General features: G+C 41.5%; 2 protein-coding genes across 2 annotated transcripts in view; one reads left to right on the top strand and one right to left on the bottom strand.

Moving 5' to 3' along the window:
* Positions 1-8,496, top strand: part of LOC140925991 (uncharacterized) — an 8,787-nt gene extending 291 nt beyond the window's left edge. The window contains exons 3-7 of the mRNA XM_073375808.1: positions 1,920-3,522; positions 3,957-4,053; positions 5,339-5,415; positions 6,733-7,353; positions 8,120-8,496. Of these exons, the coding sequence (XP_073231909.1) occupies positions 1,920-3,522; positions 3,957-4,053; positions 5,339-5,415; positions 6,733-7,353; positions 8,120-8,151 (2,430 nt within the window). The 3' untranslated portion in view covers positions 8,152-8,496. The remainder of the gene's footprint in view (positions 1-1,919; positions 3,523-3,956; positions 4,054-5,338; positions 5,416-6,732; positions 7,354-8,119) is intronic.
* Positions 8,497-11,603: 3,107 nt separating this feature from the next.
* Positions 11,604-17,077, bottom strand: LOC140928194 (uncharacterized). Its single transcript, XM_073377907.1, has one exon. The coding sequence runs from the start codon at positions 17,001-17,003 to the stop codon at positions 14,397-14,399; it is 2,607 nt and encodes an 868-aa protein (XP_073234008.1). The 5' UTR covers positions 17,004-17,077; the 3' UTR covers positions 11,604-14,396.
* Positions 17,078-19,075: the final 1,998 nt, after the last annotated feature.

The following is a 19,075-nucleotide window of genomic DNA, read 5'->3' as shown; positions in this document are numbered from 1 at the left end:
CGCCTGACCACACAATTATGCATTTCAAACTTCGTTTAGAAATGTTTGTCTGTAACTAGGTCACTAATTTTACCGAAGTGTTTTTGGATCATTTATGCTTAATATTTGTAGTTTAAGAGGGGCTTGATCGATCGTATAAAGATGAAGCTGGTATAAGCGGTATTGAATATTATTCGCGTTTCGCAGGACTAGCTAGCCTGAGATTTCGCAACTCGGTGAAGGCGCTTACCAGATGTGGTAACTTCACTTCAGTTTTGTCCTTCAAAACATCATAAAACTATACATCTGTCAAAACGACACTGTGTTTCGATATCGTTTCCGTGGATTGTCTGGTAATAAACTTCCCTCTCATCAAACTTTTTTTGCCAGGCATATCATCACTTGCTGCCTAGACTATGTGCGTTGACACAAAGCACTGCGGTTTGAAAAAGAGCCACAGCAAGGAAACTGATTGTAGTAACTGAAAATACTCTAAGCGATTAAAGAGATACGAAGGTTGATTGATGGCGAATAAAGTGGGAAAGTAGAAAAGTACAAATTGGATCGATGAATTGGGTCGTTTTTTTGGCTGCTTGGGTAAACTTCCTATGATTCTTATTGAATTGCAAACTTGGTGTCTTTAATTTAGTCACGTATGCAGGTTCTCCAACGTAACCTTCATATAGTGACAAATGAAATGAAAGCTAACCATTTTGATTCAGTGCTTAATATATCATTATTGTCAACTCTTAACCCCCCCCCCCCCGGCTAATCACTACAGAGTCAGTGCTTAACCCTGATCACGATCAAAATCGGGGGTTTACAGTCATCATCTGGCCACCAAACCATCTCGACACCTGTGAACTTTACTGTGAACTAAGCTTCAGTCTTATTTATCTTAACTTCAGTGAAACAACTCAGATCATGTAGGCGAATCGACGTCAGTGTAGGCGAATCGACTTGTAGGCGAAACGACTTGTAGGCGAAACGACCGGTTTCCAAAGTAACCCAGTTCAGGTTCACCTAGGTCAAACGATAGAACAAGAGCCAAACAAAGTACGGAACGAAGATAAGTTTGCTACTTTGACTGTTCAAAGTGTAATAAATCCTCAATATGCTGTTTATTTATTTACCTGATTTCTTCAAGGTGCACTAAGTTCTAAGTTTTTGAAAACGGAGACTGATGATATTGGCAGCGCTTTTTGGTCAACTTACATAGCTACGAAGATAGCCTGTTCACAGACCCTCTTTTTTCTCTTCAAAGTCCACCGAGCGCGCATGATAAAAAATAAAAATGTTTTGGAAAAGAACGAAAAAAATAGAACAACGTCTATATTTCTAATATTTCGGTTTGGTTTCAACAACCACGAAAGCTTCACGAAAGCACGAAAGCATCACGAAAGCTTACACGAAAGCTTCACGAAAGCACGTCTTGGGATCCTCGTCCCAGTCCCTTTCCTTTTTCGTGTCGACCCTCAAAAGCCACCAAAGATGGCGGCTGTTTTGGCGTTACAGGAATCGACCCGACAAGTACCCATCTGATCTCACTTAAACCCGTCCTCAAACCCAACAGTGAATGAAAGCTGACCATTTTGAGTCTATGTTTAACCCTAACCACTATTTTCAGTGCGCTACCTTAATCACTATAGTATAGGACTTCAGAAATCGGATCGATTCCTTTTTCAGCCGCAAGAATAGCGTTAGCAAGTCAGAGAGAAGTGAAGTAGCCTGATTCTCAGACGTCCGGGCAAGCGAAGGGACCACGAACGACCTCGGACGTCTGAGAATCAGGCTAGAAGTGAAGAAGCTTGGAGTTTTTGGCGAACGTTTGCTTTCTTTGCCTAAAAATTTTATTGAGACCAAAAAACTGTTCATATTACGACGTGTATTATATTTTGCTGTACCTTGCCTAACCTAACTGGTAGCTTCTTCTTTAATAGTTGGAGGATAAATGCTGTCATGTGAATGAGTTCTGCAACAAAGTGGAATTGTTTGGGAAAATTTGCAGTGGGCTAGATTTAATCTGCCCAGAACTGGTAAACAAGCCACCCAGTTCCAGCAGCAGTTCGAGTTCGTCCAGTTCTAGCAGCAGCAGCAGTAGTAGCAACAGCAGTAGCAGTAGCAGCATACCCATAACAAGTACAATATATCTCACTTTGACAAGCAGTGGTGTGACTATTACTTCCTCTCCAAGTAGCAGTAGCAGCTCCAGCTCCTCTAGCTCTAGCAGCAGTAGCAGTAGCTCCAGTTCATCCAGTTCTAGCAGCAGCAGCTCCAGTTCCAGCAGCAGTAGCCTTAGTACCAGTTCATCCAGTTCTAGCAGCAGCAGTTCCAGCTCTTCCAGTTCTAGCAGCAGCAGTTCCAGCTCTTCCAGTTCTAGCAGCAGCAGCTCCAGCTCTTCCAGTTCTAGCAGCAGCAGCTCCAGCTCTTCCAGTTCTAGCAGCAGCAGCTCCAGTTCATCCAGTTCCAGCAGCAGCAGCAGCTCCAGTTCATCCAGTTCTAGCAGCAGCAGCTCCAGCTCGTCCAGTTCCAGCAGCAGCAGCAGCAGCAGCAGCTCCAGTTCATCCAGTTCTAGCAGCAGCAGCTCCAGCTCCTCCAGCTCCAGTAGCAGTAGCAGTAGCTCTAGTTCATCCAGTTCCAGCAGCAGCTCCAGTTCATCCAGTTCTAGTAGCAGTAGCAGTAGCAGTAGTAGCAGCTCTGTTTCAGCAAGTTCGTCCAGTTCCAGTAGCAGTAGCAGCAGTTCTATTTCAAGAAGTTCATCTAGTTCTTCTAGTTCCAGCAGCAGTAGTAGCTCTAGTTCATCAAGTTCCAGCAGTAGCAGCAGCAGCTCCAGCTCATCCAGTTCTAGCAGCAGCAGTAGCAGCTCGAGCCTTTCATTCTCATGGCCAACTATTGTCACCTCCACATTCAGCAGCATGGTTGGCATGGTGTGCCCTTACTCCACTCATCCTCTTATGATCAGTAGTACTATTTCTGCATTGCCATGGTGGTCATCCTATAATGTCAGTGAAACAATGCGGCAGTGGCTTTCGACTACTATACAAGAACATGCAAAATGCAGATTAGGCACCAGGTTTTGCGCCTTGAACCATAAATGCATTTCTTCTGACGAGGCGTGCACCATCCATCTTACCAATGACATGTTAAAGAACATGACCAACACACCCTGGTGTGCAACATGTGAATCTGGAAAATACTTTTGCCCATTATTCATGCAGTGCATTAATGAAAGTTTAAAGTGCTCATATGAGAACTTGTTTGAATGGCAGAAAAATAACAACTTTAGTGTGGGACCGTTTGGGATGGAGTGTGGTGAAAATGAGACTTTCTGTATTCACAACATGAGCTGCATCCCAAACAACACTGAATGTGTTTTGCCAGACATAAAATACACAGCTTCACGAAAGAAGGCTGAAATTGCTTGTGATGCAATAAGTGGCCAAGTCTTCTGTCCCTACACGTCATCCTGCAACAATACAGCTGATTGTAAACCTGCCCCATTTGCAAACTACAGTGAGGCACTGGAAAATGATGCTTTGGGAGGTATGAATACCAGATCGTGTCAGACTGTCCAACCTTCTTAGTATGTAAAATTGGGATATTTTGTAATCACCATCAAATCGTGCCAGCGTTGAAGGTGTGGGCCGCAAGGGACATGCTTCCGCCAGTAAATGTTGAAATCTTGTTGCTCTGAAAATGCCATTTTTGGAGTTCTGAAAGGTCAACTTCTTTCTAAAACGTTCACTAAAATTGTCATTTTTTATGCTTTAAGTGCACTCTGTTAGGTGTTCTTATAAAAAAAAGCATTTGAGCATTTGAGGCTGTGAGAGGACATTAAGAGCAAAATGAGCACCTTAAAAATTAAAAAAAAAGTAGTCATGTTGATTCTTCTTGTCTTAGAACAAGAAGTCTATAGAGTCTGAGGGAGAACAGTTGATTAGAGGAAAATTTCATGCAATTTCGTTTTTCCATTTTAGGGTGGGCCCATCTATGTCAGATGAGGAACCTGGTTTGTCCTAAGGTATCTCGTGCTGTTGTAAAATGTGCAGAAGCCCGTGACAGATTTGACTGCAAGTATGTTAAATATTACTATAATTTTACTCAGCCGTTCTTTAACCTCTTGTTTGCTCATTTGTTTCAATTTTGATATCTCACTCTTACTTTTTTTGTAATCATCACTCTTACTTAATGGATATAATTTCCTGAAAATTAGGGATCACTCCTTTCTATGCCATCTCCTATGAAACTGATAGTTGTCTTGAGAGGAATCTTAGGCTTGTATGGGGTGTCCTCTTTGACAATCACTTTGCAGCTCAAGATTAAAATGGTCTTTACTTAAAGCACCACTTGCACAGATACACTTTAGCTGGGATCTTTAGAGACTAGAAGACACTTCTCCTCAAAACATATCTGTTCACCTTGGCCATGTACATGCTTTTCTTTGTCTGTACAAGGAACCACCTCCTTCGTATACCTGCCAAGTGTCATGCCTCAGATCAAAAAACTTTGATCTCATGCCTACTCGTGGCTGTGCAGGGTGCAAAGAAAATCATTTTTATAGCTTGCCCTTCGGGCAAGCTGAAGCTAGCATTTACTAGCCCAGACATCATTTGAACTAGCCCCAAAAGCTTTTTGACGAGCAGAATTGATTTCACAGTTCTTCCTTTATTCGAATTGCTCAAAAACATCACTTGCCCATCGGGCAAGTTAAAAACAGAATTCGCTAGCCCGATAACAAAATCCAGTTGCGCCGGGCTATTGGACACTACTTTCTTTGCATACTGCTGTGTTTCAATTTCTCATGCCTGGTAGAAAAATTGAGCCATTACAGCATCAACTGACACATTTTGAAAAATGTATTTAGTAATTATTATTTAAAGAAACTGGAACTGAGGAGAGAAAAGAAGAGTCCATGTGTTGTCAATGATCGACTTTCTCTGAATTCTCTTATTTTAGTAGGGAAAGTCACAGGATAAGAGGTCCTGTTACCTCATGTTCCTGTGTTTGTGTTAGACGGAACTCTTCGAGAACGTCTTCAGACATCTTTAGATATTATTAGACCCCTATAGTCAACTCCCTTTACAGCATGCAGACACTGTAGGGTCCTTGATTTAGTGTCCTCATTAGTGAGAGTTTGTAATAGCGGGAGTTTATTTTAGAGTCAAACAACTGCAATTTATTTTTGCCTGGGATTTTGCTGCTGCCTGTATTATCAGGATGTCTGTTATAGGGGGGTGTTTGCAAGGTGAGAGTTGAGTGTAAAGAGATGACTGACTGTATCTTCAATAATTGTGTAAGATTCACACTGTCTACTAAAATTAATGTGAAAAAACTTATTGAATGGTCGTCTCATTTTCAGTTTCTGTCCAGAGAGACATACATTTTGTAACTATACTGGAAGGTGTCTACCACCTGGAGGAGATTGTTGCCCAAGAGGTACACATTTGTTATTTATCATTGTTGTAAATGTCTTCATATACTGTATTTATTTGATTAAGCCAACCTTGAATGAGCGCCCATCCTAAAGGCAGAAAAAGGTACATGTAATAAGCGCCCAGCCTCGAATAAGCACCCAGCCCCCCTCCCACCCCCCCAAAATTGATAAAGTTCTAATGAGAGACTTCCCTGGAGACGGAGTTTTTTCAGAGTATATAGAAACCTTCCTTTGTTACATCTCCACATTTTGTTATTACTATTTATGGTTTTGTTGCAAAATAAACATGTGCCCAACCTCAAATAAGCTCCCAGGGTGGTTAGTCGAATAAATACAGTATACAGGTACCACATATTGCAAGTTTGCATTTTGATGTCATTAAATTTCATCATAAAAGTTTATCAGTCCTTTCACATGTTAGTCTCATCATGTTTAAGAGCAACTGTCGGAACATTTCATATTAGATCAAGAGTAACTTAAGATGGATTGAACAGCTCTGCCTGATTAACACTTCTTTGGTTGAGTACCATCAGTGATGACAATAAAAGATACTTTTTCCTTTGCTTCTACAATTTAAAAATGATTTGAATGTGTTGTTCCCTATTTTTCGTAGCTAGCTGCTAAGGAAATTTCTTAGCAGCTGAGAAAAAATCACGGGAAAAAATAACAGATTCCCATTTTTGGATATTTTAGGGAATTAAAGAATACCCACAAAAATCCCAAATTTGGTAGAGTGAGAGAAGTACCAACCAGGGTACTTGGTTGGGAATTCCCTGGTTGGGACTTGTCTCACTTTGCCAAATTTGGGATTTTTGTGGGTATTCTTTAAATACCCTAAAATATCCAATATTGGGAAATATCTGTTATAATTGTGAATAAGGAACAACTCAGTTTGGGTCAATACATGTTTTGATTTCATTGTTATTATTTGACAAAAAAACATTATAGTGCCAAATCTGTGATGTTATGTCTTTCTCTGCACTGGCAAGTTTTATTGTAGCACATGCATATCACCAGTGTGTAAAGTTTTTGTACCGACCCCAGACCTTCTCAATTTTTAAAAAAATTCTATCATCATTTAAGCAAAGGAAGACAAATGAAATGTTCAAAGGAAGTAAATTTGCTGAGTTTTAAGCTCAAAACCATTTTTGTGGCAAAATCATGATTGCATGATTTGCATACACACTGCAAAAGGTCATGATGTTACAACTGTTTTTATATACCATTGGGCAAAGTTAATACACCTTGGCCAATCAAAGTGTGTGTAATATCTTAATTATTGTATGGAAAATAATATTTGTTTCCATTTAACTCTACAGGAAAAATCATGTGCAACGTCACTGGCATTTGCTTGAGTCCAGAACGTTGCGGAGGTGATGACAAATGTGAAATTACAGCAAAAGGAGTTATAGTAACTTTGGTGTTCAAAAATGTTAGTTTCAGCAAGATTAATGGCTCAGTAGATTTATTTACGCAGAATGCTCTGCAATCTCTCTGGAATGTGACAAACAGTAGTTGCATACGGGATTTTTTAGTGGAGTCAGGCAGCATCAATGTCACTTTCACTATGACTCCCCAGAAAGGCCAGTCTACTGATGATTTAATGAAGACAATAGCTAAACTGGAAGCAGCTGTCAAGTCTGGTGACTTCCGTGTGACCCTGCCTTCAGGGGAAGTCATCACGGCTGATCCTAACTCATTCAAAGCTACTAGAATTACTCCCACTGTCCCGCCGCCAACAACAGTTGCTACCACCACAGAATCAAGCAGTAATAAGACTACTATCATCATTGTCTGCAGTGTGATTGGTGGCCTTTTGCTTATTGTTATCATCGTCCTCGTAGTCTACTGCTGTATGAAGAAGAAAAAACAGCAAAGAGTCTCACCAAATTCATCAAGAGCCAAACTCCAGGAGGAAGTCCCTATGAAAGACCATCCAGGTAATTTTTTTTTCATTACTTACATGTTTTGCATGTTGAAGGTTTCCTTGCCACACAAAGGTAGAAGCACAGATGGCATCAATTACCACCAGACATTTACAAGAGCACAGCCAGGCCTGCAACTTGGATTTCAGTATTGTTATCAAAAATACAGATAAAGAGAATGGGATTTTGCTTTATCATGAATGGTTTTTCCTGCCATTGTCTGTGGTTTTGTAAGCTCATGTTTCCATGGCAACACCACCCTTTGTTCAGTTCACATTTCTTTGTCTTTCATTAGTCCTTCACAAGAAATTTAACAGTTTAAATGTGAGACATGCCAGGGAGCTTTCCTAGCTTAAATGTACCAAATTTTATAATAAGCTGTGTTTTTTGTTTACCAACTGTTTCTTACATAGAAGATGAATGGTAGTGAAACAAATTTTCCATTGGCAAACACCCGGAAGGTCTACAGCAGAGATGCCAACCTCTGGAGATCTAAAATCTGGAGACTCTCTTTTATTCACTCCCCCCCCCACCACCACCAGAATTTCAACACCCCCCCCCCCCCCCCCCCCACTCCCAACAAATTGACCTGGCCCCTAATGGGAATGACTTAGGATATTATATGAAGTCTTACATGAAGTAGATACTATCAAAAGCCACAATCATCATTTTGATGCCAGAAATAATCTTTCTCAGAGGGCTTCCTTACCCATTTAATAAATGTCCAGCCCTGAATTCCTCTTGCTGTGTAAATAAAAAGAATTCTTAATTTCTGTTTCAGGTTCCAATAACAACACTGGTCTGGTTGCATAGAAAATGGCAAACACCTCTTGACTCTTTCTGCCAGTTACTGATGGAAGCAAGTTTGCCAGAACTTGATTCTTCACCACTACCTGGAACTTGTGAAATGATAATTAATTATTTATAGTTGTGTGGGAAACACAGTTTCTCGTGATAACAGCTAATTTAAGGCCATTTTAAGTCATCACATTATTACCCAGCTTAAACAAAATTCCAAGCTAATAGAGACAAGAGGTTTAGGTTACTCTCCAGGATGTACTAGATGAGGTTCCTGTTGGCTAAATGTCAGACCAGTCATTTTGGAGTGACCTATCACTGGATACCTTTCTTCTCAGGAGCTGGTCGTTTATAACCTTTGAGGTGGGGGTGGAGGGGGGGGGGGGGGGCATTTTGAGAAAGCTTTAGTGAGAATATTTTCAAAATAACCCCCCAATTCATCCTAGCTTTTTAGAAATGATCCCCCAGAAATTTTACATAATTGTGATAGTGACCCCCCACCCAATTGCTATGGAATCCACAAAAATATTCCAGCTACAAATCACGCCGAAGTTCACCACATACTTTATCTACAGTCATGTTTATGAGTTCGGTTTTTACTATTTATGGCTGTTACATTCAGTTTCAATTCATGCTCCTCACTTTTTTGGGCTACTTTCAGGAAATTTATGAAAATCACCCCTCAGGTAACACTCCCATATATGAAAATGTCCCTCCAAGATCACTCAAGATTTTGAAATGACTCCCCAGCAAAATGGCAGGTGCTCTCTCACTGGTAATAAACGACCAGCCCCTCAACAAAAGGAGGATGCCATTTGGACTATTATAACTGACCTGGCTGGCCAGCCCTGAACAAATCCAGAGGATGAGGCCATTTGACCCTGTGGCTCTCAATATCATTCATGATAAGATTATCCCTTTAAGCCTTAATGTCCACATGCAAATTCTCTATACGGTCATTTTTTAAGGGTTATGGGTAAACTCTGCCCTTTGCTGCTTTTCTAACCATGGATATTTGAATTGCTGCTCAAAAAAAGGGAAAATAGCAAATAAATTTCAGTATAATTTACTAAGGTCCATTAGTCAAGGGAAGTTAGGGTGCTTTCCATTGGTCAGAACTGGCCGGCCGGCCGGTCCTTTGCTGGACTAGTCATTTTGACAATAAAATCCGCTTTTTCCAAGGGTTTTTGCTGAAAAACCATCTCCTTCCTGCACACTACTTAGGATTTGACTGATCTGGCTGGATAGTTTTGATTAATAGTGAAGTTCTCATTTTGACGGGAAGGGTCTGCTCAGTTTTGACAAATGAAAAGTGCCCTTAGACTTCTTGCAGATCTGTGCAGTAATTTCTCCTCTGAAAAAACTGTTAGACCCAAAGATATAAAACTCCTTTGTAAAGGTTTTATTTTGGCTGAAAACTTTCAATACTTGGTCAAGAATGCTCTGATATCCCTACTTTGAGGAGCATTTGTTTTACTTCTGTGAAAAAAAATTTTATTTGTAAATATCTATTAACACTTACATAACAACCTTGAAAATGACAAATGCACAATATTGAATTAATGCGCCTCAAAGTGGTTCCTGTGCCGGGAACAGGTTTTGCTTTAATGGCCCCGGTTCCTTAGCCCTTTCACTGCCAGAGAGGATGATGGAGTTTTGTAAGGCGACTCTAAACTTTTGAGTCTGCGAACCAAATCCTATGATGTGAACATTCAAATGAAAGCTCTCTGCCTGTACTTACTCATGGTGCTATTTGTTCGTCAAAATTTTAGAAATTGAAATTTGGTCGAAATTTGCCTTTGGCCTCATTTGGCAGTGAAAGGGTTAAAAGATGCAAGGTTAAGTTTAACCCAGCGTTAAGCCAAATTTTTCGCAAGGGTTTCATGTCTAGATACTTCTGATACTTGCAACTGAAGTTGAGATCCATTTATAATAAGACAAAAGGAAGGAAGGAAGGAAGGAAGGCTAATACAATCGTGGATTAATTTTTCTTATCCTTGATCATGGACCGGACCCTGAATACATCATCTGGTCTCAAACACTTGTATAATATTTGTGAGTTTTGAAGAGCTTTTTATATAACGGAAAGTTTATTCTTCTCAGTTTTATCTTATTTTTTTCCCCAAGTAGCCGTTGTGGCAGTGTTGATTTAAATAATGTGTGAACAAATATGATTTGTGTGTTTACTTTTCTAGACTTAACCTGCATAGCTGGCGTGATTATAATCAACCATAATTCGGGAGCTTGAGCGACGATGAAGACGAAGGCGGTGAAAACGTTGCTAAAAATGAATTTGGTTTCATTCTAACTTTTTCGCGTCTATCTAGACCTTCGAAAATAATTTATTAAATGTGGGTGATTTTTCCTGTGGTTGAATTCTTAAAGTGACTCGACCCAGTTATTTTGTGAGGGTACCATCCTACTTTGAAGCTCTCTGGTATCCCCACCTTTACTTTGATCGTAAGTCTAACATATAGCATGGATAACATATAGATCAATCTACAATAAAGAGTAAAATTTTTGGCGATCGGGGTAAATGTCACGTGGTTATAGTCCCACGCCCCTTTGGGGTCTGAGTCGAAATTCTGCTGTTGCCGGCATTTTTTCGTGAAAATCTCTCGGCTACATATAGTGCGCGCATTAGGGCCTTGCGTTGAACCGAGTTTCACCAAAATCGCAAAGACCCAGTGCGAAAAATTCAGCGTTTCCAAATTTAGGTCATAATTTATGTGAAAATGATAAGCAAACTTTACACTATTATATCTAATAAACTACGAGATTTATCCCTTTATTTTGGAGATTTTTATAACAGATTGCAAGTCAGCAGAAAGCTTTAGCTTTCGAGCAAAGCAAACATATGGAAATTATAGTTTTAGATATTTGTTGCCCTTTTTCAGCGTTTAAGAGTCCTTCTCACGAAAAAAGCATTTTCTTAAAACTTCGTAGTTTTTTTTCCTTTGGTTTGCATGAGTACAAGTATAATAACGAGAGCTTCGCTTTTAGCCTGGCTAAATCTATATATCAACGTTATGGGCAACGTGATGAACGGGACGGGGACTTATGTAAGGGTAGACTCTATTCCAGCCGTATATCGATTCCGGCTGAGCGGAACCTGTCAAGACGCTTTCACTTAAAATGGATATAACCGACCATCTGAATAAATAAGTAGGTAGACGTTAAATCGGGAAAGACAGATTGCAGCAAATTCGGCCATGATTGAAGTCATGTAGTACAACTTTGCTGCAATTCACTCAGTAAAATACCATGCTTTGGTAGCCGACGTCAAACGTGGAATCTTTTGTGGCGCCTTACCTTACCTCACTTGAACCCTAGCTAGCCCCATCGAGTAACTTAATCACCAATTCTCTGCTTCGTTCCCCTTTTTCACAATCTCATTCCTCGTTCCCTGTTTTAGTAACATTCAACACTGGGATCTACTTAGCCTGTTCCAGGCTCTCAGATAGTGGGGAGGACGAGAAAGTGAAAGGTACGCGAAAAGGGGGGCTGGGAGGGAAAAAGGAAAAGGGCCCTTCCTTTCCTAAGTTTCCTTCCCGTTTATTTTCATGTTCGCGCTTTCTCAATCCCCGCGGACCCGACAATCTCGGCAGTTGCATTGTATTTGTTATGTTACAAAATAACATTCAACACAGTATCAAACTTTATATAACTGAGCTCTCTTTGAATGTTTATTGATAAATTTTGGGAAACTGCCCACCTACCTATCCCCTAACCTACCATTTATACTAACTTCTCACTTGGGGCAAAATAATGGCTTAGGGGAGGGGTAGGTGGTCAGTTTCTCAGAAACCTAACTTGATCCATTTTACCTATAACGCTGTATATCTATAGAATGCAGCACTGTGATAGTAGGCTTGATTTCCGCCACGCGCTGTCTCGAATTTGGTGTGTTGTTCCTTCCGTAGTAGCCTTGCAGCTCTTAAGAAGCTCTAATTGAATTGGGCCCCTCTGGCCAGTAATCGGCTCCTGCTATGGATCGCAGCTCTTTTGTTTTCGGGCTAGGTTCCGTTGTTAACTTTGTTCATTGTTTTCCCAACCAATCCCGCGAGGTCTTCCGAGAGCTGTAGGGTCACCCTCCTCCCCCGCGGAGGAGCGTGGGCTCATTTCTCGATCAGCGGCTGGTAATCGAGCCTATTGTGTGGCACGAAATTTTTGCGGGTTCTAATTTTTGCGAGTTTCCCAGCGATCCGCAAAAATAAATTCCCGCAAATAAAAATTACCGCAAACATTTTTCCCGCAAAAATTTACTCCAGAGTAAATATTCTCGAACTAAGAAATCATGTCTGTTCAATTACAACTTGCCTCTTTCATTCACAAACATTTCTGAAAATCGCAAAAAGTAATTCCCGCAAAACACAAACAATCGCCAATCCGCAAAAATTAACTACGGCAAAAAATTCGTGCCACACGTTATGTGGAGTGACAGGAAACTGAACTAAACTGCACAGCAAACTATCAAATTGGAACAAAGCAGCGTTAGAGCGGCAAACTTGCGAATACGCGTGATTAAGCATAAGTTAAAAAGAAATGTTATATTAATAAGAATCTCAAATCTAACAAGCACAGGAACAAGAACCGTACGCACGAAATTATTCTCGATGTGTCCAATAGGCCACTTTCGAGTTCCAGAAACTATCAATTTCAAACCTAAGTGGAAAACACTTCTAATGAAAATGAGTTCTAGTTGCATGATAATAATAATAATAATAATTTGACATCAAAGGCTTCACACTTAGCCTTGTTTTGAAACAGAGACTTTAAGTAACTCGGAATGACTTATTAGCACTAGATAATGAGAGCACCAAATAATCCGCACTGAATTTTTAACAACGTATATGTACACTGTCAGAATAAGTTTTGGAATCCTAGATACAAAGAATACGCAAAGAACGGCTGCGAAAGAGACTAGGCCACTGAGCTCTTTGAAATTTACACTGCTCATAAGACTCGCGCCATTTATTCCTGTTAGTAATCAACATTTAGCGTCTAGAAAACGAGTGTATGGAGTTGAACTCTTCTCTTTGGGCCCTTCGGCCCTTAGCTCCGCGTTTTTCGTTGCAAGAAGTACGTGAAATGTAAGGCTATAAGGACACTATACCGGTTAACTTTTGCACCTGCACGAAAACCATACCGGATAGAGCTTCTGTTCACATATAACGATGATTTCGGTGCGATTTCTGTAGCCTACGTCAAATGTTAGCCTGCTAGCAAACTCTCCATTTATGGTGAGCGGAGAGAGCCGCGAAAGAACGCGCGAGTGGGCGGCGAAGCCGCGAGGGGCGCACTCGCGTCTCCTTTCGCGTGGCTCTCACGTGACTTCTCGAGACTCTCGAGAGCTTGCTCGCAGGCTAATCAAATCTGCCCATACAAAACAGCCCCTCAAAGTGTATCCCGCATGAGGCTGCTTGGATGGGTGAACTTACAGCGCGGTACTTTTCAAGCACGAAGGTACACATTTTCCAATAATTTGAATTAACTGCTTTCTCTAAGCATAATTTTTGATCGGTAAACCGAATACGATTCCGTAACCTACATCCACAATGTGAACGCACGACTCGTTCAACTCAAACACAAAAATTGTTCGTTGTTGACAAATTTGGGAGCTTAAGCAACGGCAACGGCGATGAAAACGTCACTTAAATAATCTGAAATGTCATACATCTCCACTCCCTAACCCTCTGCCCCCACGGGACGTGGTGACGTATGAAATTTCAGACTACAGTGGAACCTCGATATAACGAACCTCTATATAACGAAGTCCTCGGTATAACGCCCAATTTTCTTTCCCCCAGTAATAGTAAAATATATGAAAAATAACCTCGATATAACAAAACCTCGTTATAGCGAAAACATTTCGCCAGTCCCTTGGCCCTTTGTCATATCGAGCTTCCACTGTATCACTTAAAAAAGTGAAAACTTTATCGCGCTTTATGCCATCTTGTTCAATTTGTGAAATGTTGACAATTTCTTCTGATGGTGAATTCTAAAAAACTGTATCGAAGGCAGGAGAAGAAAAAGAAGGTTTTTGTCTTTTTGTTTTTGTCACGTCCCCCACAAAACGAACGTCGTAATCGTGCAGTGACGGCAGAGGAAGGTACAAAAAAGCGTCGTGATGCACGTGCAGAGTTGTTGTTTTGCCAATAAAAACGTACCGGTTTTTGCCGTTCTCCTTGATGTCGCCGTCGTCGTTGCTTAAGCTCCGTGATTCCTCGACAAAAACATGAAAAAGACAGAGTACAATCTCACACTTCGGACTCAGAGACCATGGACAAACGTGGGGTCCAGCCCATTTCTCGCCGCCTCATAGAGTGCGCCCGCAATTTAATATTTTGCGGTTCGACGTCTTTTTCTTTTTCGGCTTCTTTTTCTTTGTCAACGCAATCGCTTCCATCGCCAGCATCGCTTCCATTTAGGCAGGCGTTGGGCACTGAATGAAGTTGCATTCCCTTTGACCCGGCCGGATAATGCAAAGAAGGAAGAGAAGAGGGCCTACTGGATGAAAAAAACTGCTCCGGTGCCAGTTGGTCGCTAAGAGGCGCGGCAGGTAGTGTCTGACCGCGGCTACGGGGTAATGACTTACTGGCAAGACCACATACTTCTCTAACACCAACTTCATCACTAGAAAATCGTCGTATGGAAGAGTTTGGAATGGTTCCGTTAGGAATATTAATGCTAATACCTTGTCCATCGGGCCTGTTTCTCGCTTCGCTTGAAGGCTTGCGTGGTTTTTTGGTGCCAGACTGGCCACTTTCGCAGATGTTACGGTTACGATCGAGTGAGTTGCGTGACAAAGCAGCTTCAGTGATTGTGGTAGGTTGATATGGCGGGTTTCTGGTAGACTCTGTGTTGTCGTGGTTACGCGGCAAACTTCTGCTAATACGCTCACGTTCACACAGTTCGTCATTTAAAATATTGCGTGGTCTTTTACTAGTAGGCTGTTCACTTTCGCAAAAGTCACGCCTACCTTCACTCGAATTGCGTGACATAGGAGATTCCATGCTTGAGATGGGTTGATAAGGCGGGCGGGTGGAGACCTTTGAGTTGTCATGACTACGCGGTAGACTGATGCTGATACGTTCACGTTCAAAAATTTCATCGCTGGAATATCGTCGAGTTCGTGAGTTTGCTTGTATGGGGCCACTGAGAATTTTATCATGCAAGCCACGGTGATCATATTTCGGTTTGTGTAACCTTTCGCTGCAGGAACGTCTCCCGCGGAAGCTGTCAGGCGATCCTTCAGTCAAAGCGCAACAAGCTGCACCAGGGGCGTGTTGATACGGTACTTGGACGCCTGTTGCTAGGTAACCACGCTGAACAGGCAGAGTTCTACTCCCTCGACCAAATATTTCGTCGCTTGAGCATCGTCGCGCAGGCAGATTTTTTGGAAGAGAACCGACCTGAAAATTATAACGCATTTCAAAGCGATTAGAATTCGTTCGTTCATTTTTTTGGTTGTTAGTACTCTCGCAAAGTCGACCGCCTGGATTGCGTGACTTAGCAGTTCTAATTTTGACAGCTTCGTCGTCGCTGCCCTGAAATGTGGTGAAGCTTGGTTTTCTACAAACCGTAATTTCCCTTGAAGCTACAGAGATCCCATCAACAAAGCTTTTCCCCTTTTTAGGGCGTGCTGTCACGCTGTTTTGCTTAATCTCCTCCTCGGTATCGTTTCCACTATCCTCGCTTGCGCTTAATGAGTCACCAGTGTACATTGTTGTCACGACGGGTTGGAAACAGGGAGAGCGTGACATGTCCGAGTTTCGTGTGCTCGGTGTTTCACTGGGAGGTCGTCGCATTGAACCGTTCAAACTACGGTAAGACAAAGAGTTACAGCGTCCAGCAACACTTGCGCGTTCGAGGGAGCACTGATCAAGCATCCGCGCACACTTTTGTTTCTCGCGACTGATGACAACGAAGTAGCATGAAAAACTGACAACGGCAGCGAATAATGTTGGTCCAGCAAAAACTGCTAAGTAAAACCAAATCCGCGGAACGCACTGCCATGTGGCAGTAAGCTCATTACCGCGATAAGATGACTGGATCGGTTCTTTGATGACCTCGATCACACCAACTTCCGAGGAACCAAAAAGTAGTCTTGCAGAGCACGTATCTTTAGCCCCCGCGCTGCAACTATAAACAGAAGGCGTCAAATCGTAGAGCTTGCGATTTACGCTCAAGTCGAGTTTCATTCTTGCGAATTCCTTTGCACCTTTTGGGAATTGAAAAAGAATATAGTAGTTTCCGGTCTCCAGAGCGTTCAAACTGTACGATATTCTTGTAGGCTGCGTCGTGGGTCTCGCTCCTTGAGGACGCTCCGCAGCGGAAATCGTTTTTCGCAGATCCCCGTTTCGATCGATCCACTCATTCAAACGCGTTTTGTCCTTGAAAATGAATAGCGACAATGCATCGTCCGATTCAGCGTTTATGACAATCGATGAATCTCGCAACAAATAAAACCCTTTGTACCAGTAAAGGAATTTTGAGACGAATACTTCGTTTGATGTATTGGTGCGGCGGAATTGGTGACCAAGTGTCACAGAAGGCAAAATCGACAACGTCCTTACAGAGGCGTCTTTGCCAAGAGAAATTTCTTCACAGAAAGCTGTTGATACAGAAATTATCCTCATATCGCCCTCGGCAAGGTCGTACTTCTGTGAAAGGAATGTTGAGAAGTTCAAAATTTGGATTATTAATGCCACAGCCAGAGAGATAACAATGAGAATCGATAGTCCAGAAAAGATCCAAACACGTAGTTTAAATCTCTGATATCCCATGTAAGCTTTTCCATCGACATTATCCGGTACATAAACAACCTCTGTTGTCGTGGTCCTCATCTGTGGTGTGTACTTCATATCTAACTAAAACGACTGAGAGAGATCAGAAGTCTTGCAAGAATTCGCTGCCAAAAACATCCCGCGTGTCACCACGCTGCAGTGACAGGAGAGTTACGACTCCCCGGTTGAAAGGAATGTTCTTTATTCAAAACGTCATGTAATGTGTCAACAAGATTTGACGTAAAAAGGCTATTTTCGTATCGTATGTCATTTCACTTTTTTTTATGACGGAAAACCGTGGAAACATGACTGTAAAACAAGAAAACAATATTTTGTTCGTTTATTTTTCCACCCGACAAATCGCTTCAACTGTGGACGGTCATGTAAATAAAACGAAGAACACTAATTTGACATTTACACTTTTGAAAACAATAAGGTCTGATCGATGTTTGCATGTGCTTACAAACAGGATGTTTGATAAGCGTCTTTAACGATTTAAAAAAAAATCGCCGGAAACTACGCCTCCCCACACCTTTATTTCTGATTGAAAAGAAAACAGAATGAAAACCCCACTACTTCCGGTTATGTACCACACTAGCACACAAATCTTTGGTTCTTTGTGAGCACTAGTTCCCTTATAATAACAACCTCTATGATTTTCCGTCAGCTAACCTTTAGAGGTCGATAGTAAAAACAATTCGCATATAAATGTCGCGTTTTTTAAGCCAGTAAAGAAATTCCCCTAGCAACCATGATTTCGAGAATATTAACTTGCAAAATGTGCGGCTGTCTGGCAGCAAATAAAAATAATTAATTACAGTAACAAAAAAAAAAAGGCTAGAGTACTTAGAGAGAATAAGGTTTTTCCTTCACATCGTATCTCATATTCATGAATAGCCCTCCATCTCCCGTAAGGAAAAAATAGGGGTAGGAGACGCGCGAATAGCCTGAATTTCAGCCTTCTCCGCGAGTCGCGAACTCAAGGAGACGGCTAGGGATGAAGACGACGCTTCTTCACCGAGACGCCGAGAAAAGGAGGCCAACTGTATTCAAACGTTAAAAAACATGTCAGTTATATTAAGAAGCCTAAAAGCTCTTGTTGCCGTACTCTCTTTGAAACAATTCGTAGCCTGGGGCGCGAGAGGACTGGCACGCGAAGGGGAGAGAAGACATCGTCTGCTTTTCTGCTCTTAGACACCGAGCCCCCATCACACCATGATCCTCAAAATTTCCCTCGTCGTCATCAACGTTTGGCGACTTGTATAGCTTTAGAGAAAGAGGTGCCAAGCTCGCGAGTGAGTCATCTCTCGGGCAGGCCTTCTCTCGATTTGCACCTGCCATGAGGTGAATGAGAGGGGGGGGGGGGGGTGGTGCGCAGAACCTTATCACCCGTTTCCTTGAAAGGCTGAAGTCAATGTATGAACTTCCTGCTTTTTACTTTCTCGGCGCCTTGCCAGATGACTCCTGTCTTAACATCCTTTCCCCTAGGCAACAGAAAATATTTTATTCCCTGATGAAGAAAAAAATAAACAAACATATCTTTTCGGTGAGTTGAAGAATCGAGAAAAAAATTCAAATGTTTAATAATTTCAATAATTTGGGGAACAATATTTTTTAGTTTGGAGCACGAATTTTGTCGGGGACAAAGACGGCCCGCCGCAAAGTTCTGTGTTTCAGAGGTGAATTATCGAGCACCCATATTCAGATTTTATTTTGTCTTAATTCGTGGCTTTGCCGGAGCGATATGTTAGTTGTTATAACACTGTATAATGTATCTAGCCCCTGGGGCAGGGGATGTTCTCAAAAAACTTTCTCCCAGAGGTCTGACCCCTTACAATTTCATATACCATTTTTAACAGAAAAGGCATCCCTTTCGTATACCTTCTTTTGACAAATGGTGCCCCTTGTAACCAAATGTTGTATATATAATCAGTTCTCTGTAGTTTTAATTCTTCACTCCATTAAAGCATATTTCTTCACATGTTCATATTTTAGAATTCTGTACTCTGTTCTACACTTAAAGGATTCATCGACATCAATCCGCGTAAAAATTCGATGATCTACACTCAATCCACACACTCGATCAGCTGCACGACTCCGAACGACTACACAGTTCTAAGACTCTTGCAAAAAGCTCAGTTTTCAGATCA

The sequence above is a fragment of the Porites lutea genome, chromosome 2 (assembly GCF_958299795.1).
Source record: "Porites lutea chromosome 2, jaPorLute2.1, whole genome shotgun sequence".
NCBI lineage: Eukaryota > Metazoa > Cnidaria > Anthozoa > Scleractinia > Poritidae > Porites > Porites lutea.
The sequence above is the reverse complement of the archived record's forward strand: the minus strand, read 5'-3'. Positions and strand labels throughout refer to the sequence as shown.